This window comes from Manacus vitellinus, unplaced genomic scaffold (genome assembly GCF_001715985.3).
Source record: "Manacus vitellinus isolate BGI_N305 unplaced genomic scaffold, ASM171598v3 scaffold_26_pilon, whole genome shotgun sequence".
NCBI classification, from domain to species: Eukaryota; Metazoa; Chordata; class Aves; order Passeriformes; family Pipridae; genus Manacus; species Manacus vitellinus.
The window spans coordinates 8,213,050-8,232,726 of NW_021939960.1; the positions used below are offsets into that span (position 1 = coordinate 8,213,050).

The window sequence follows — 19,677 nt, forward strand, 5'->3', positions numbered from 1 at the left end:
ATGAGGCATTGCCAGAACAAACACAGCTCATCCAGGAGTTCAGGGACCAGAGCTGGCTCCCTGTGTAGCTGCTGGAAGCCTTCAGCCCACACCCCAGGTTTTGCCTTGCTGGTGAGAAGGGCAGCAAGCTCCAAGGGCCACACAAAGTGTCCCAGGGCCCTGAGCTCAGCCACCAGGCCCCATAGGGACTTCCACCTCAGCACTGAGGTCTTCTATCACAAAAAAATACACACAGAAGGCACCTCTTTCTCTTCAAAAGTCACCCAACTAAACCAGGATCTAAGATAATGATTATCAGCTTCTTGCCAATAATATTCCCATTTTCCCTCCTCCTCAACTTCCACATATTTGAAGAAGCCACGGTGGTGTGGATGAAGAACAGGAGGTGGTTTCTGCACTTAACAACCCTCCATTCTTGTTCCATTTCAGACTAAGGACACCGAATCCTTTGTGCTGAGTCAGGACTAACTGCAATGCAGCAGGATGGGAATCCTTCAAGGAGCTGCAGCCAATGCTGGAGGCTCGGGCTGCTCCTGCCTTCAATCCATCAGCTCTGGGTGTCCTGCCTTGCACTCTGCCTCAGAGAAAGCTGAGTGTGGGGGCACTTCCACATAGCACATGCTTCAGAGAGCTTTAAATAGCTCCAAGTTGGGGGAAAATATTCCTCTTTTGAACCGCAAACTTCCTGGCAACTGCTTAGTTAAAAAAGAGCTATAAAAAGTCCAACTCATTCAAGGCAAACATAGCTCTGCCGTCATCATTGTTACAGGCTGGAAAATGCCTGAGGGGGTCACTCTTGTTGACTTTCCTAAGCAACATCTGTTTAAAAAACCCTTCTGCAGTCAGCACAAGTGCCCCAAGCCTGGTCTTTGGCTGACTGAGCAACTCTTTGCTTGCTGCAGTATCTGGTTGGGTCTGGGAACAAACCTGGGGCTCAGAGAGGACATGGTTGGGTTGAGCCAAGAGACTTGAGCTTCACCCTGGCCACAAATCCCAGCACAGACAGACTGCATCCCACTGGCACATGGCCTTACCGTGGCTCACAGGGGCTGGAGCTGGTGGGCTGTGGGGTGGCTGGTATTGTGTGATCACCAAATCACAGAATGGTTTGGGCTGGAAGGGACCTTAAAGTTCATCTTGTTCCAACCCCATGCCATGAGCAGGGATGCCAGCATGATGAGAAGTATGTGTAAAAAGCAGGCAAGGGTAAGCAGGGTCAGATATGACAGTCTGGGACTCCCAACATCACCTCCAAATGAGACTAGGGAAGGACGCTGGTGACAGAGAATTGTATAATAAAATAACTTCTTGGGTTTCTTTCTTTAGAAAACAACTTTCACACAAGGTATAAAAATAGGTAGTTAAGAAATACGTTTCAAGCTGGGTGTACCAGTGACTTTGGGGCATCTTCCATCACCCTGTGCCTCAGCAGCAACTGCCTTCTCAAACTAAAGCGTGACAAACAAATGCAAGTGAATCCTCAGTGGGAAATACCATTACATAACTAAACCCTCCAACAAAACCAAACTTACACAGTTTAAAACAAAGCCAGACAGTTTTCTCCAAAGAGGACTGGGTTCTTTACGGAAATAATGACCTTGGGTGCAGGTTTCTCTTCTGATAAAATATTGACCCTTGTCAAGGGCTGGAAAATCAGTGGCCAACATCTGGAGAGCTCACAGGAGCTGTGCCAGTGCAGGGACACTGCTGTTCACACATCCCATCCTATCCCATCCCTCCCATCCCATCCATCCCATCCCATCCATCCCATTCCACCAATGCCACAGCACAGTGTCACTCCAACCCATCACTCATCTCTCATACTGCTTTTCAAGTTATGCTTGGAAAGATGAATAAATTAATGAAGGCACAGAAGGACAAAATCAAACAAAAAAGCACCCAAAAAGTCCAGTTTGTGCTCTCAGAGCAGCAGGAAGCGCTTGCGGACCTCCTCCTCGATGGAGTGGAGCTTGACAAGGCGCAGCGCGTCCAGCAGCTTCGTGATGACCTCGTAGTGCTCCTCTTTCTTGTGAGTGAGGAAAGTCCGGAATTTCTCCTGGATGGCTGCCCTGGTCCATGGTTGCTGCTTCCTTGGTGAGCGCTCCAGGATCTGCTGGAGACGCTTCAGCTTCTTGACGGGGATGTTCTGATACACCACAAAGTCTATCATGGCTTGTTCACAGTCGTCGTCCTCTACAGCTGGTGGGGGGAAAATAGCTGGAGGTTAGAGGGAAGTGAGCCTGGGACACTGGAGAGCAGGGCACAGCCCTGCCAAGCCTCTCCGTGGGACGTCTGCCCCGGGAGGTGGTGGATGCCCCATCCCTGGAATTGTTCAAGGCCGGCTTGGACGGGGCTTGGAGTAGCCTGTTCTAGTGGAGGGCTGAACTTCCCATCAGTGACCCATGCTGCACGTGGCAGTTGGAAAACAATGTGTAAAAGTTCCTGTAATTCTGAAAAAAAGTAACTATACCTGTTCCAGGCTCCTCCCTGTCGGGGAGTAGAGGAAGAGGGAAAGTTCAGAAAAATCTGGATTAATTGCAATAAGTGTTTACACATTATTTTTCCTGCAAGTTTCTGTTCTCCTATGCAGATTTGTACATCTTGTGACAGGACAAGCCCCAAGCACAGCCCCAATCAGGGCACTGGGACAGATCCTGCCCCAGCTTGTGGAAGCTGCTGGAGGGCATCCAGCAAAAGGAATGAAAACAAAGAATTTTCAAGAGACCAAGGCCAAAGGATTACTCAGTCAAGGAGAGAGAGATTAACTCAGTTTCGTGCTGTTGCAAACTGGGAACGGTTTCACTGGTTACAGTGGGGTGGGTTGGGCTCCACTGCTCAGGCTGATGATGAGCAGGTCCCAGTGTGCCTCCTGAGCAGAATCATGACAAAACAGAGTTAAAAATACCCTTCAACTCCCATTGCTGGGGCCTCCTCTCCTCTATAAATAGCTGCAAGGGGCCAGTCTGGCTGCAGGGCCCTTTCCTGATGCACGTGCTGCTGATGCTGCCCCTCCTGACCACCCCCCACTCCCAGGACCGTGTCCTGCTGATGACAGAGTTTTCTGTCTCTCTGCAGAGGGATCGTGCCCCTGGCAGGGAACTCACAGTGTGAGTCAGGATTGGTAAGGAGAAATGCCTGGGTTGGTGGTGCCAGGAGAGGATGGAAAGGTGAGAACTGCTGGGGAAAACAGCCTCCTCGCTGTCATAGATCACCCCTGAGCCAGCCCTCTGCTCTGCCCTGCACCTGTTCTTTTGCCAAGAAAAGTTGGACCACATGGTCCTTGAGGTCTCCTCCAACCCAGGGTTCTGGGATTCTCTGATCTGTGCCCACTGGCTGCTCCTGCCTGACCTTCCACCTCCACTGAGGCTCATCTGTACCACTGCAGTGACACAGTTGACACCACGTCTCTACTTTTTCAGCTGACAAGTCAAAATCCACCCTATGCTCAGCTCTGACTAACCTTGGACTCTGCTACGTTCAACCTGCACTAGACCAGGCCATGCTGCAATAAAAGCTTCCGGAAAACAGGCTGAAGTCCGGGAAAAGGGAGCACAGGATCCATGCCTGGAGCCAAGCTGGATCCCTCAGCCCTTCTCACCTTGGCTGTTTGCATGACCATCAGACATCAGTTATCAGCTACAGTCAAAAGGCTGCCAAACTGTCCTCCTGTCCCAGCATTCCCAGTTGTTCCTGGTAAGATCCAGCAGGATTTTACTGCCAGCTCTTTGTTCTGAGTGGTGGCCGTTGCTTAAGCCCAGCAACCTGTCTTTGCACTATGGGACTGACACTGGAGGGAGAGGAAGGCAGGCAGGCAGGCAGACTGTATTCTACCCATAATTATTATTAATTGTGGATCACTCCACACTTTTACAAACCATTTCACTTCATTTTTCATCTAAGTAGGAGAAAGTCACCAGAATGTTTGCTCTTGCCCCGGCAGCATCGTGGTCCTGGCCCCCCCTGTGCCCACAGAGCCGCAGCTCACCTGGTCCCTGCGTGGTGTTGCCTTTCCCCAGTCTGCAGGAGGTGCAGAGGGTGTCGTGGAACTGGTTGCCCTGAACGTTGGTCACCTTCCCCTGCTGCTCACAGTCCTGGTGTGGCTGGCACGGATCAGTGCTGGAGTTGGAGGAGAAGAAGCCGGGGGGGCACTCGTGGCACTTGGTGTCCTCAAAGGGGGTACCTGTGCACGGAAAGACAAGGGGACTGTCAGGTGACAAGCCAGGAGCAGAGGCAGGAGCCGATGCCAGACACCACTGGAGCGTGAGGGTGATGTTTTGGAAATGATCACTGCCTGTAATTCCCCTGGGCACTGCATGTTCTTGTGTGGGGCAAACAGCAACACTTTCCCCAGCCTTCACCCAGCCCGTGCCGGTAAATTGTCACCAGCCCGCTGACACAAGAGGACACCTCATCTGCTATGAAAAGGGCCACCTCCCAGGTAGGAGCTGCAGCTGGGCCAGTGGGTGAGCTGCCAAACCAGCCCTTTGGTTCCCAGTGGAGCCAGAGGCTCCCAGCCAAGTGAAAGTAAAAGTCACTGAGGAGATGAAAGCACTTCGTCACTTCCCACCCCGGCTCCGGGCCAGCCCTGCCCGTGGTGTCACAGGAACAGTGCCACGCAGCCAGGATTGCACCAGGCATCCTGCACGTTCCCTAGGAGCCCTGACACAGCAGATTTCACACCCCTTTCACCTTCTTTTCACAGATCTAACTGCAAACACAATTTCTACCTTGTCGCACCCCACTTTAGGCTGTTGCTTTGGCTTTCCCAAGAGAAGTCTGATCTTTCAGGTCCCTCCCAACCCAAACCATTCTATTCTAAGTCCCAGCCAACCCAGCTATAACCCCAACACCAGAGCCACTCCTTGTAAATAGGAAATCCCAAAGAAGCTGATGTACCCCAGAGGAATCAAAGCCCCCAGTCCACATCATCCCCATCAACACCATCACTGACAGCCCTGGGGTCCTTGCTGTGGGGTTCAGGTGGCTGGGCTGGGCTGGGGTGCAGTTCTCTCCACACAAGAAGACATTTGTAAAAAAATAAATTATAATAACAACAAAAAAATGGCTTCTCCTCAAATCCTCAGCTTGCTCACATGGCTCCTCAGTCCTACAGCCAACCCTCTGGACAAATGTCATGTTTAATTTCAAAGAGCTTCCCTATATTGCTTGGAGACTTACTTCCCCTTTCACTGTATTATTGCATTTTGTCATGTCCTACAGAAAATTAAACCCCAAACCTCAGCCTTCAGTATCAGCTGAAGACAACAGGTATTTCTCCTCTGGCAGGTGAGCCTGGAGCTCTTCAATGCCGTGGATGGAAGGACTTCAAAAGCCTCTGCACTTCAAAAGCCTCCACACTTCAAAGCATTAAGCAAAATACTGCTGGGTTTGCTGGTGCTGCCCACGCTGGTTTGTTTGTACCCAGCTGTGGTTTCCAGGCAGACCCTGGTCCTTGGTGGTTCAGGGGGGAGCAAGAAAAAGGAGAAAGAGGAAAAGCCACTTCTAGGCAACTTATATTTTCAGAAAGTTTGCACACATACACACAGAGCAACTAAGGGACCAGAGAAATCTGTACTGGGGAAACAATGGGAAAATAAACCCCTTAAAATCTCTTGGGAGTTATATAACACAAGGAGATGGAGTGTCAGACTCATGAATCAAAACAAGGCTGATTTTATGGTTTTGGAACCTGGCCATGTATCCACTGTGTATTTTCAACACAAATTGTTCTCCTAATTGCTCAGTAAAACCCACAAAACCCAGCCCCAGGGCTACACACATCCACCAGCCCTGCCCTTGCATCATCAGCCACCTTTTTCAGTCCAGACAATCAGCCTTCTCAGCTCCTGGGCTACCTGATGCAGAAAGAAAGGAATTCGTGGAGGAGCAGGAGCAACTTGGACCTTCTCACCTGTCTAGAGCCACACAGGGCCAGAAGCTGCTCCGGGGATGGGCAAGTCACAGCCTGGCTCTGCCTGTTGCAGCAGGTGAGGGAGGTAACTGGGATTACCATGTCCCACCTGAGTGTGGTGCTGGGGATTTCACAGGCTTTCAAAGTGAAAGCTGAGGGAAAACCCAACCACATTCCTCCTTGGAAAAAAAAAAAATAGGAGCAGTTTCACATGCCAGCGAGGATGGCAGTGTGATAGTGAGCTAAAAGGGAGTAGGTCAGGCTATGAGCAAGCATTGGCTGCTGTGTTTTTCCTTGATTTTTTAGCTCCAGCGGGGATTTTGGGATGTGACAAGAGCCTTGTGAGCACGCACAGCACTGCCTGTCTGGGTATTTACCTGCTTTCTCCACGCCGGAGCCCGGCGGGCACTGGGAGTGCCTGATGCAGAGCTCCATGTCCGAGTAGTATCCCTCCTGGCACTGACAGACGCGGTTGTGCGTGGCATCGCACTGCTGCACCTCCACCTGCTTCTCGCCGCAGATCACGTTGCAGTACCGGCACTTCTCCAGGTAGTTCCAGTACTGCGTGTAGTGCAGCTCCGGGCAGGGCTCGCAGACGGTCGGGCTGTCCCTGCTGCAGTGCCGAAACACGAAGGTCCCCGGCGGGCACTGATGGCACGTGAGCCTCTCGCTCGTCACGGGGTCCTTCCATGGGTACGTGGGTTGGGCGTTGCAGCCGAGCTCAGCCAGGAATAGGAGGAGAGGGGGGAACATCCACTGCAGCAAAGACAGCGCAAAGAGCCCTGAGCTCGTCCTCTGGCAGAGGCGGGAGCAGCAAACGCGGCTGCTGCTGTTACAGAACTTGTTATTGTTGTAGGTACAAGAAATCATCCTCCCTCCCTATGCTGTCCCCAGCCCCAGGGGTAAAGCATCGGTGGTACCGGGGAGGAGCTGCTGCCCCCTGTGCCTTCCCTTGCCATCCCAGGTGACAGAGCATCCTTCCCAAACCCATTTGTGATGCCTTCATAACCCCGTTTCCCTCTTTCAGAACTCAAAGCAGGTCCAGTACATTCCCCCCCATCATCCCAGTCAGTTCCCCCTGTCTGGGATAAGAGAGACTTGGCAGACCAAGAAGCAGAAGGGAAGTTTTCCAAACCAGCAAATACATAGCATGCTCCATAGGAACTCAAAGACCTTTTTTTGGAAACCCAGTTGCTCAGGATAGTACTGGAGAATCCCAGAGCTTGTTTATCCCCCACTTTCCTTTTTCAAAGCACATGTGCCCAACCTGACGAGTAGACAGCACTTTACCTTGGATGGATGCCTCAAACTCGGCATGTGGCAGGATGGCATCACAGCATGGGGCTTCTGAGCGCCGGGATCAGAAACCTGAGGAGACAGAGAAGGTTTCTCAGGGGCTGATGCTGGCTGGGCTGGAGCTCCTCTCGGCGGCAGTGGGGCCAGCCAGCCAGCAATGAAGTAGAAAGAAGGAGAATGGGAAGGGCAGATAGTAAAGGGCTGTTGGGAAGAGCTTATATAGGGAAGGGTTGTTGGGAAGGACTGCGTTTCCTCACCTGCTTTGCTCCGAGTCAGCCCTTCCTCCGAGGGAGATGCCGGCTCTTCCCAGCCCAGGGACGGAGCAGAGCCTTATAGCGGCTGCGGGCGGGAGGCTCTGACCGCACTCCCACGCAGCGCCCGACACGCGCAATCGGCCTGGGGTGGACGGGAAAGTCACCCCAGCCCACCTCAGTTCCGAGGGGAGCAGAAGCGGGTGAAGTGGCGGGGCAGCAGCCAGGGGCTCCCTTTCCTCCCCTTCCCTCCCTCTTCGCTCTCGTTTCTGCGTTTGCCTCTGAAAGTGAAGCTTTCGGGGAGATAAAGTGCGTTTGCCTGGGCGGAGGAAGGAGGCAGGTGGGATTCGCACAGTTTTTCAGAGCTCTGTAGGTTTTACAGGGGGTCGGTGTGGAATTGTTTTCTGGCAGGGGAAAGGCAGGGAGATTCCCCCGCGAGCGCGCCCCGTTCCCCGGCTGTAAACGCCAAATAACTTCCCATTAACAGCAGTTGCCTCTCGCTGTCAGGGCACAGTTTGCCCCCCAAAGGCAGCCCAGAGGGGCCGATTCTGGCCCTGGCTGGAGGCAGTGGAACCGGCGCTGTGGGGATCATCCCCCCGGCTCTGCCAGGGGCTCTGGAGCGAGACCCCATCCTAGTCCCTCACCTCCGAGGTCACCGACCCTGCCAAAACAGCCCCGATCCCAATGCTTAGGCACCGCATTCCTAAAGCCGGCTCAGAGCTTCAACTCTGTCCTTCTGGGAGCACCGAGGATGACGCTGTGTCCAGCTGTAACACTGAACACTCACAGGTACCTTTTGTGGGACCACAACATCCAGCAGCTGAGGGGGTCAGCACTTAAATCCCTTACAGATGACACTGCCATAAGTCTTGGACCTCAAGGATTTCAGTGGAAACTGAACTCAGCCTTGCAGGTACAGTGCTGGGCAGAGCATGTACTGCTGCCTGTTCACCCTGCACTGCCACTGCTTCAATACACAGAACTCTTGCACTTTGTCCTTCTGCCCTTTCTCACCAGATTCCCTCTGAACAGGCATCGGTGAAGAGTCAAAAGCAGATCACATGCTCAAAAACCAAATGCAAAACCTCTGGAAATGTGGGGAACCACAGTGAGGACCTGAGAGGACGTGGAGGTTTTCTCCTCAGGAGCCAGCAGCCACATGATTTTGCAGATCAGTACAGAGAATTAACAATCCTGCATTTGCAAGAGGGGAACGAGCCTCTCACCTCCAGCTGTCAGTCACTGGGGCTGAGGATGGAGAATCTCCTGGACTTCATTCTTAAGGCTCTTAAAGACCAAACCTACAAGAGCTAAACACACCATTCACCAAGAAAATCAAACCCAGTTCTCTGCTACCCAGAAGGAGAAGGAAACCTTGATGGTCAGGAAGAATCCAAAGCTCCTTCCAGTAAGTTCAGTTTCTACCCATCAAGGTTAAAGAAAGTCCCCAGACTCCAGCAGGAGCCAAGGAGGATCAGAACTCTGGTCCAACAGCAGGGTTCATTTGTGCTTTACACAGAACAGGTGGTGGGCTGAGTTTCACACGTCTCTCTAAAATGGTTTTTAATTTTACTGCTAGTTTATCTCAATCCCCTGTAGCTCTCCAAAGTGATCGTGATGATTCGTAAATTGTTTTGACATAACCTTGGAGCTGAAGACTGTCAGGGTTTTGCTTTGTCAGTATGTATCATCTCAGGAGCCAGTAAACTAATCTCCCAGCACTCCCCGGAGACTGAGGCACAGCCCCTTGAGGGATGTTTTTCTTTGATGAACCTCTTCACCAGACTGGACCCAGCAGGAAGCCCAGCTCTGAGCCCACCTGGCTGGAGAGTTTCAGTGAGGGCAGATAAGCCACAGACAAGGACCAAGAGAAAGAATTTCCAGGATAAAGGGATAGAATGCACCCTCAGCAAGTTTGCTCCTCAGCACAAGAAAGGCAAGGAGCTACTGGAGAGGGTCCAGTGGAGGCTACAAAGATGATTTGGGGTCTGGAGCATCTCTTGTGAGGAGAGACTGTGGGAGCTGGGCTTGTTCAGTCTGGAGAAGAAAAGACTGGGAGGGGGTCTCATTAATGCATATAAATATTTCAAAGGTGGGTGTCAGAGGATGGTGCCAGACTCTTGTCAGTGGTGTGCAGTGACAGGACGAGGAGCAATGGCCATAAACTCACCTCAACATGAGAAATAACTTTCCATGGAGGGCGGCAGAGCACTGGAACAGCATTGTTTCTCTGCCCTGTGTCACTAACAATGGAGCACTCCCAGGTAGGAACAGTCTCCAGACTAAAACTCCAGGAAAAAGCACAGCTGGAAATATATTTTAGTTGAAGGGGGGAAAAAATGTGTCATAATATTTGTCCCAGCCAATCCCACGCACGTTTTTAAGTGTTTCCTTTAGTCTTGCTGGATGTGGCAGCATTTTTGGAGCCCAGAGCAGGTAATTTCCATCAGCAAAACTGACCAAAACTATGTGGCACTGCCCCTGAAGATGCTCAGACTCATGGCTGTGCTGTGGTTTCCCTCCAGTGGCACGAGCAGTCAGCTGCAGCTTCCTGGGAGAGACCTTCAGAGCAAACCAGGCACTGAACTATCCACCAATAAATGACATTTTACCACTCACTGCTCCCAGCCTCACCCTTTCCCCTGCTCGTCCTGGCCAGGGGAATACATCCAGAATGAAAAATGGGCATTGAAAAGGAGTGACAGGGACCTGCTTGGGAGCAGCTGAGGGACTTTGCCCCAGTCAGAAAACCCAGATCACCCCAAAAAGGCAAAACATGACACATGAGCCTGATCTGCTGCCCCTGGGAGCATCTTTTATTTATTTTAAAAATTCTTTAACAATGCAGGAGTTGCTTTATTTGTTAAAAAAGCAAAGGAGAACTAAGGATGATGAAAAGCGCTCAGTACAACTTGCGAAGGTTCGACCCCTTGACCAACAAATAAAATCAGGCACATTTCAGGTATGGAGTTGCTTTGGTGACACCAGTTTTGAATTCTATAACCAGGGAAATAAGAACTTTTGTTAAAATTCAACTCGGTTTTCAGTTTTATCAATTATTAACAATAAAATTTTATTAGGATAAAATTTTCCAAATTCCATTGATATGAAAATCACCAACAGGGTGATTTTAACCTTTCTACTTGTTCCTACCAGGACCACTGAGACCCAATACCCAGTATTTTTTATATCTGGTCATTTCTTTTAAACCTTTTTTTTAAAAAATAAAACCAAACCCAAATAAAACAGAATGGTTTTATGTACCATCTTATTTACAGCAGCTATGTTAGATTTAAAATTGATAAAATTTTCCAGGTTAACCACTTATACCCACTACTCACAGAGAGTGGAAGTATTAAGGAATTTTTTTTTTTAACCCATCTAACATGATATATTTTTAAGTTTTAGACGGATTAGTTCCTTTTTCTTCTTGGAAAACAAACATCAAATAACACAGATACATGGAAACACCGGCACTGAGCAGAAAATAAAGGCTCCTCAGAAGCACATTTCAAAAAATCCCAGCACAATGGAAGATGGAATAAGGCTCTGGGGTGCACAGATGAGAGGGAGCTTCTGCTCACTATCCACCGATGGAAAATTTCTGTAAAAAATGATCCTTTCAGTATCTTTTGCTACTGGAGACAGTGGCTGCTGCCAAACACCAAACAGTGAATGTGAATCACCTCTTCCAGGAACACCGGTGTGGTATGGATGGGTAGTCTGGCCTCCTTAGCCAGCTCAGTTTCACTGTAACAGCGTTCCTGGGGTTTTCCCAGGGTCTGGTATTCCTTGAAGGGCATGTAAATGACAGATGCCCCTAAGGATATAAAATTTCAGCCTAAGAGTGGCCACAGAAGAATTCACAGGTTAAAACAAGTAAAAAGTTAACCTTCCTAGTTCCAACAGAAGACAATGTCCTGCTTTGTTTCCTGCAGCAAGACCCTTCAGACTCGACCCCCTCCGTAGGAAAATGATACGTGTTGGTGCATCGTAATCCAGAGGAAAAGATCAAAGGGGTTTGCATGAACCTCCATCCTGCTCCTGCTCAGTGGCAGAGCTGGAGCACAGCCACCACCTTCTGCTGGGCACAGGGGGCTTGTTGCCCTTCCTATGGGTGGGATTATAACCATAAGAAAACCTGGAGTAATCGCTTCCTCTTCACGTCACTGCAGCACTCCGGGCACTTCTTCACCACCTGCAGAAAGCAATGAACAAAACACGTGGATAATGTATTTCTTATGGAGGAAACACCATAAAAGGAGGGAATTTTTATGTGGGTAGACAGTGATGGGACAAGGGGCAGTGGTTTTAAATGGAAAGAGGGCAGGGTTAGATTAGACTTTACAGAGAAATTCTTCCCTGTGAGGGTGGGGAGGCCCTGGCACAGGTTGCCCAGAGAAGCTGTGGATGCCCCATCCCTGGAAGTGTTCAAGGCCAGGTTGGACAGGGCTTGGAGCAATGTAGGATAGTGGAAGGTGTTCCTGTCCATGGTAGGGGGTTGGAATGAGATGAGCTTTTAGGTCCCTTCCAACCCAAACCATTCTATGATTCCACGATATTAAAGTTCTCTATCACATTTTGTCCAACGTGAATCACAAGCCACACTACTCATGGGTCAGTCCCCCAGATATCCTGTCTGCCATTTGCATCCTCAGTGTTCCCACGCAGTTATTTTGCTGCCAGTAGCAAAAAGAAGAGAAAAAAGCCTCCCAGCAAAGTGGCACCAAACTTTACAGCAGTTGTCTCAGGTTAATTTACAGCTATGACACATCTGGACGACTAAAAATACAGGAACAAGGAAATGCAGAGCTGCAAGAGCTGCTGTGAAGTACAGCTGTACTTTTGAGTAAAGTCCCCTCAAGCAGCTCATGAGTTCCCTGAATCCCTGCTTCCTCCTGTGCTGATGGGAATGACGAGTGTCCTGGACATACCCGAACATGGGTGGCACACGTGGTCATGATCAAGAGCTTTGTAGGGGAACCAAGCACATTTATTTCTTCATAGCACCCCACACCTTTCTCAGCAGGAGACACGAGGGTGTGTGAGGCATCATTTCTCCACTCAGGTTTCAGTTTGCTTCTTCCCTAATCTTCAATTTTGAAGTCATTTGACCTGCACGTGAATCCCAACTGCTCTTTTCGTAGCTTGCAAATTACTGGTAAAACTAAAATGCTCTGCTTACTTCAAAGGGGAGACAGTAAAAAAAATAAAAACTGCCTCCTCAGGAGGCTAAAATGATGGTCACCTACATCAGTGGCACTGCACAGGCTTCCCTGCAGTGTGCAAGTTCATAATTAAAATCACAGAATGGTTTGGGTCGGAAGGGACCTTAAAGCCCATCTCGTTCCAACCCTCTGCCATGGGCAAGGACATCTTCCACTATCCCAGGTTGCTCCAAGCCCTGTCCAACCTGGCTTTGAACACTTCCAGGGATAGGGCAGCCACAGCTTCTCTGGGAAACCTGTGCCAGGGGCTCCCCCCAGGGAAGAATTTCTCCCTAATATCCAATCTAACCCTGCCGTGTCAGTGTGAAGTCATTGCAAGAAAGGGTGCAGATTGCAAGGTAGGCTCTAGCAGTAGGATTTTGGTTCTAGAAACATGAATTTAAATACCATAAATGGATGGGGAGAGAAAAACTCACTTCACCTCCCAGCAGACACTGATTTGCCAAAGACAGTTTTAAGTGTAAAATATAACTGTGAAATCTGATATTATTGGCCTATATTGCAGATAGTCTAAATGAGAATAACTCATTTTCTCTGGAAGAACTGCCTGAATAAATGATGCACTTAAACACTGGAAAGCAGCAACAGTGCTCTGGAGAAAAAGCTACACCCCAAAGCAGTGTGCCCTGGCCCAGTTTCTGCAAGGTTTCCCCAGCACAGTGAATCACCCAACATGCTCCAGCACTAATCCCCCTAATACCCCTGGCAGCTGCAGGGAATTCTGACTGCTCCTCCAAAAGCTTCTAAAAGCTTCCAAAACCATTCACCGCCTCTCCCCACCAGTATTTCACTACAACAACAAACTGGAAAAGATCACAATTTGCAAACCCTGCATTGTGAATGAGGCTGTTAGTCACTTCCTCGGGGGACAATCCGCACCAAGGGACTTTTGAGCTGAAAAAACAGTGAGTAAGTTGTTAGCAAAGCAAAAAGGAGTTTCAAACACAGCTCAGTCAGAGCTGACAAAGCTTAATGCCATCTGATGGGAGCTCAGAGCTCAGACGTGGTTGCTCATTTCCTGCTGGTAAAGGTAACTCTGTCCCAAACACACCCCTGTCACGGATGGAGCCAATTGCCTGTTTGACCTCCCAAAGAATGGATGTGTTAGGAGGTGGCTCCTCTGGGACTGGTTTCAGAGAAACACAGGATAGTCTTCCTGTTTGCAATCCTGTGCTCTCCCAGGAGGCTGTGCTTCCTTCTCAGCTCCATGATCAGCAGAGAACAGTTCTGACTCAGCACTGGGAGAACCATTTCTGCATCAGTCCAAGTAATATCCTAATCTACAACAGGTTTAGATATTAGGGAGAATTTCTCTGTGGAAAGGGTTGGAAAGCACTGGAACAGGCTGCCCGGGGAAGTGATGGGGTCACCATCCCTGGCAATGTTCAAAAGTCATGTGGATGTGGCACCTCAGGACATGGTTCAATGGTGAACACAGTAATGGTGATGGTTGAACTTGATCTTAAAGGTCTCTTCCAACATTAACCATTCTATGACCCTCTTATTTGACTTTTCATTAGCCAAATGACACTTGAATCACATCATGAGCCGCTTAAGACTCCTCTACACAGACAGCCAAAAAGGTATGCCATAAGTAAGATTATTCATGTAAGTGGCAAAGATTGAAATCATTAATAATAAATGACACACAGGGAATGACTCGTTTCCTCAAACATGATTTTGCACTGGATATCTGGATAGAAGAGAAGGAACACCTCCAGTTGGAAGGGACCTACAGTGATCCCCTAGTCCAACTGCCTGACCACTGCAGGGTCCAACAGAAGTTAAACCATAAAGGGCACTGGGGAAATGACCACCTCTCTAGGAAGCTTCTTCCAGTGTTTGATCACCCTCTTGGTAAAGAATCTTTCCTAATATCCAGTCTGAATCTCCCTGATAGAGCTTTGAACCATTCCCATGCATCCTGACACTGATCCCAGGGAGAAGAGCTCAGCACCTCCCTCTCCCCGTCCCCTCCTTGGGAAGCTGCAGAGATCCATGAGCTCATCCCTCAGTCTCCTTTCTCCAAACTAGACAAGCCCAGAGTCCTCGGCCACCCCTCCTAGAAGGTGCCTTCCAGTCCTTTCCCACCTTGGCTGCCTCCTCTGGATGCTCTCAAGTACCCAAGTCTGAAACACAATCTAATCCAGTAGGTCAAACTACTCTGGTCTAAGACATGTCAGTCAGATAAAAGAGTCATTAAAAAAAATTAGGCTGAGCAAGTTGTCATTTATCTATGAGCTATGAAAACACCAATTCACTTGAGGATTAAGAAGAAATCCAGACCTCAAAATGACCAATTTCAAGATGAGAACCACAGAAGAGGGTGGTACAATTGCTCAATATACAATAGTTCTAATCCTGTGGATTCTTAAACTGATGAAACAACAACTACAAGTTCCATCTTACTGGCAAAAGGAATGAGTTTTTCCCCAGATATTTATAAGGTCAAAATTAATGGGCTGAGACAACATAACTACACTGTGGGATGCTAAAATGCTAAAAATAACTCCCTAGGGAGCTCATTCTGTCCTTAATCAACTCAAATCTAAAGCAGCAGAGAATATAAACACAAGCTAGTAAAATTCTTGTTGTGACTTTGTTGGGGCCCTTTCTGCAGCAGAGGATTCTGCCTGTCAGATATTCATCCCCATTACACTTTGGCAAAAATGGAAAAATTAAATATTCATCAGCAAGGCCTATTGAATTTTCAGCAACCCCTCAGCTCTTGTAGCAGACTTCCAAACCCAGATTATTAACCCCTGGCTGCCACGTCAAACGTTGAGTAAGATGCTCCCAAACACACGCACCACGGGACCAGCTACATCCTCTTGCCCGAAGAATTTCAACCACCAACTTACTCAGATGGGAAAACCAACAGACAGGATGACACAGGAGACACTTGAGCAGGAATTTAGAATGACAGATTCATGGAATCATTTGCCTGGGAAAGACCCTTTAAGATCGTCACGTCCAATGCCTGACCCAGCGTTGCCAAAGCCACCGTTAAACCACGTCCTTTGGTGCCACGTCCCCTCAGGGATGGTGAGTCAACCACCTCCCTGGGAAGCCTGTTCCTGATTTCCCTCATCTCATGATAGTGCTTCACAGTAAGATTTTGATGGGGAAAATGGTGAAAATAATTCAGAAAAAAAATTAAAGTAACGGTTAACACATGAAAAAACCGACACATTTTTTTCAAGCTGACTCCACAGCTTGTTGCCTTTGTAGTTTTAGACAGGAAAACACGTGGAGGCAGCTCAGAAAGATGCAAATGTGTAAAATCCCCAGCTTAAAGCAGAGGTCTGCTTCCAATCACATCGTAAAACACATAAAACAATGAAACAGGGGAAAAATCTTCCATCAGGATTTGGGTGTTCTTTCTGTAAACAGCAAAATTCTGTTTCTAGGCTTGTTCACATGGTTCTCACGAAAAGCACAAAATTCTCCAGCAGTTTCAGGAAAAAATCAGACCAGTAAACAAGAGGACCTTTAAGAACTGCTCCCAGCATGTTTTGCAGCAAGTGAAGTCACATAATGGACATTTAAAGGGCACATCATCCTCAGATTTGCAGTGAGAGCAGTGGAATCTTCCTAGAACAGAGGGGAGGATGGGGAGAAAGAAAGAGGAAATGACTAAATTCCAGTAATCACCTGTGAAATTCTTATGCATCCACGTCTCCAGTGCAGTCCAGAAAACAACGACCATAACCACCTTAACAGTGCAATACCTGGCCCTGTTACGTAATTTCTCTCACAAGACGTCACTCAGTCTCCCGGTGCTTCAGATCCCACTTAGAAACTCAGATTACATCCTTCCTTTACCAGGAAGTTGTGGAGAAAAAATTCTGTAAATTCCTGGGAAACTATTGCACCATTTTGATAAAGACAACAAAGCACTTTGAGAGCACGTGGAAGGTGCAGAGAGTGCAAATGCTGCTCAGCAAACCACGCTAAACCACGTTGCACTTGAGCAAATACAGGCACGAACCACTCATCTCACAGGCCATCAGTGTAATTCTCATTTCTATAACTTATCTTTATTCCCAAGTATTGGAGAATGGCATCCCCAAACCTCAGCTATACCTACCAAACTCTGGTTCCATATCCAGGGGAAAGATGGGCACCACTCCAGAGTCTGAGGGTGCTCTCACGTTACCAGTTCCTTTGGATACTTCAGTCTTTGGCAGCTCAAGTTCACTTTTCTGGCTGAAGCAAAACGAGGAAATCTTACTCTGAATTGTCTCTGGCACGTCAATCTTAGAAGTGGAAGCATCTGGGGATAAAAAGAGAAAACCAGCATACAAACTTGTGTCATGCAGAACACAACACACAGACTCTGCAGAACACAACCAGCAGTAAATTCAGCTAAGTTGTCATTGTGTAAGAAGAGAAAGAAATTTGAATAACTACTTTTTTGCCATTTTAGTTCTGTGGAAATTCTTCCTAGAGAGAGTGGATCCACTCCTGCTCCCACCCCATTTAGATGCAAAAATTCTGCCTTCACCCTTAATACACTTCACAGTCTAAAGATGGCAAAACTGTAACTAATTTCTTCATTGTTTCCTTGCACTTCCTCATCTCATGTTACCTTTTATCTTACACCTGTTTGGGTGGGGTATTTTTAACCCAGTTTGGACACAACCAATGTATTTGATCCTCCTTTACATGCCTTGGGCACAGAGGCTCCAGTGCATGAGATGGACTTTTCACAGGGGCGTGGAGTGATAGGACAGGGGGAATGGCCTTAAACTAAAAGTGGGCAGGATTAGATTAGGTATTAGGAAGAAATTCTTCCCTGTGAGGGTGGTGAGGCCCTGGCACGGGTTGCCCAGAAAAGCTGTGTCTGCTCCATCCCTGGAAGTGTTCAAGGTGAGGTTGGATGGGACTTGGAGCAACCTGGCTAGTGGAAGCTGCCCCTGCCCATGGCAGGGGGTGGAATGAGATGAGATGAGATATGAGCTTTAAGGTCCCTTCCAACCCAAACCATTCTGTGATTCTAAGGCTGTTGAGCACTAGTCATCATGAATAAATAAGATTCTAAACTTCAGGTAATTGTTCATTACCAACCTTGTATGTGGCTGTTTCCTTTTGTCCACCAGCTCTCCAAGCTCAGGGGTTTCCCTTCAGTTTGCACTGGCTGCTGCAGTTGCTTCTTCCCCTCACCACAGACCATTCCAGTCAAACTCTCACACATCTCTTTGAACTGCTTTTTGTGGTGAGGACGCACAAACATGTAAAACCCTGGCCAAAGGAAAGCACAGTCAAATGCATATGAAAATCAACGTCCAACCACGGAAGACTCCTTTCTTTGGAGTGGAGAAATTCTTTGGAAGCTGAACAATATCAGCCATATTCCCCAGAGTATCTTCAGCTTGGTGTAACACTTGATTTTTTTTGTGGTCTTTATGATTATGGGGTTTTCCTTGCCAGAAGGCAGATGAGTACTCAGTATGGAGAACAACCCCACTTACCTTGAAATTCTTGTTCTCTACAACCCAGCACTTCAACCTGACACAGTATCCGGAAAGACTCCCAGAAAGGAAATTTCTTGCTACTGTTTGGTTGACAAGGATTCACAACACATACACACAAATTCTGTAAAACCCCAGTTTTAATTTATTGTCAAGCACAGACAATTCTATCACAAAGTCCTCTGAGGTCAAAATACTTGCTCAGTAAGACAAGTGCTCAAGGGGACGTTATGACTCAGTACCCCACAATTCATTTCCCTCCCACTCTTCACTGTGCCAAGACTCATCCAACTAGTTAATGCACCAGAAAAAAGATATTTTCTGGCAATTTGCAGACTATTATATCTATTCAAGGTCAATTAATACTTACTGTTATTTCCTAAAGACAACAAAACAAAACTCCATCAGCATTTCCTAGCATACACCAAATGTGTAATTTCCTGCAGAGGAGTTCACCCCAGAGACATGGGAGAAGGTGGAACTGAAGTGTCACATCACACAAGCCCCCTTCTTCTTCTTCTTAAAACAATAAAGTCCAATTTCAAATTTCGAAAACCTGCAGCTTCCTAAATCCTCCCATCATTAAACCCATGAAAGGAAAATAAAACAAGCCCCTTCAGAGAAAATAAAAGTACGACACAGATCCGTAACTATTTCCAGGTAAAGCTCTGTAAAAGAACAACGACCCCAAAGTGTGATTGCTTACCCCTGCTGCTCCATTTATCCGGATTGCTAAACCGAAAGATGAGATTTCACACGAGATGACAGCACCAACATCTTTCCAGCTAAATAAAAGTGATTAAAAAACCCCTCATCCCTTACTTTGTAGGAGATGAAAGTCCTGTGGCCTCTCCGTGGTGAGGGCTGCGATCACCGATATCATCGCGTCATAATTATCCGTCTTCTTGTAAGCCAGCAACGCTTCGTGGAACTGGCTGTAAGTGCTTTTGTCCAGAGCCCTTTGCACATCCCTGAGATAGGCAGTCCTGAGGGCCTGGTGATGGTCTTTCCTGGAGCCTGCAGGCCTTCCAGCCTCTTTCCTTGGAGCTCCACTGGCATTGCGCCCTGAGAGACAAAGAACACGTGAGAAGAGCCTGAAGAGGAACAGAACAAACGGGTCACTCCATCATATTGACTTCTCATTTCATCTGCAGGGGGTTTCTGGACTACTTCAATGTGGGAAAGCCAACCCCACCTGCCCAGTCACACACTTCCCTCCAGCATGGCCTTGGCAGAGCCAGATCTGCTCCTGGAAATGGGAATGGAGCAAAATAATTCTGGGGATCACTTTTAGCATTTTCTGGAGTTCTTTGATATTTTCAAATGGAGAAATGTGTCAGAAGGTTGCTAAGGAATGAGCAAAAGGTGACACAGAAGACTGTGCATGGAGGTCAGCAATAAATCAGGCTTTGTGCTCCACTGAGGGAGTAAAAGCATCTTAAACAGATGGGTCAGGCAACTCTGCTGGCCTGGCATATGGGCAATTTTAAAGGACAGATTACTCACCCCCTGACAAT

At 48.1% G+C, this 19,677-nt stretch overlaps 2 protein-coding genes and 1 long non-coding RNA gene across 3 annotated transcripts in view; 1 reads left to right on the top strand and 2 right to left on the bottom strand.

Moving 5' to 3' along the window:
• Positions 1-1,536: 1,536 nt before the first annotated feature.
• On the bottom strand, positions 1,537-7,272 carry TNFRSF6B (TNF receptor superfamily member 6b). Its single transcript, XM_008924621.3, has 4 exons — positions 7,202-7,272; positions 6,289-6,667; positions 3,986-4,180; positions 1,537-2,199 (listed from the first exon to the last, which is right to left on the bottom strand). Exons 1-4 carry the CDS (start codon positions 7,241-7,243, stop codon positions 1,922-1,924), a joined length of 894 nt encoding a protein of 297 aa, XP_008922869.1. The 5' UTR covers positions 7,244-7,272; the 3' UTR covers positions 1,537-1,921.
• On the top strand, positions 2,068-3,486 carry LOC108639937. Its single transcript, XR_001920826.2, has 3 exons — positions 2,068-2,094; positions 2,611-2,816; positions 3,420-3,486. It is a non-coding gene; the product is annotated as an uncharacterized LOC108639937 (long non-coding RNA).
• Positions 7,273-10,303: 3,031 nt separating the features above from the next.
• Positions 10,304-19,677, bottom strand: part of RTEL1 (regulator of telomere elongation helicase 1) — a 44,588-nt gene continuing 35,214 nt past the window's right edge. The window contains exons 31-34 of the mRNA XM_029960327.1: positions 18,983-19,225; positions 17,757-17,930; positions 16,777-16,962; positions 10,304-11,656 (exon numbers count right to left, since the gene is read on the bottom strand). Of these exons, the coding sequence (XP_029816187.1) occupies positions 11,625-11,656; positions 16,777-16,962; positions 17,757-17,930; positions 18,983-19,225 (635 nt within the window). The 3' untranslated portion in view covers positions 10,304-11,624. The remainder of the gene's footprint in view (positions 11,657-16,776; positions 16,963-17,756; positions 17,931-18,982; positions 19,226-19,677) is intronic.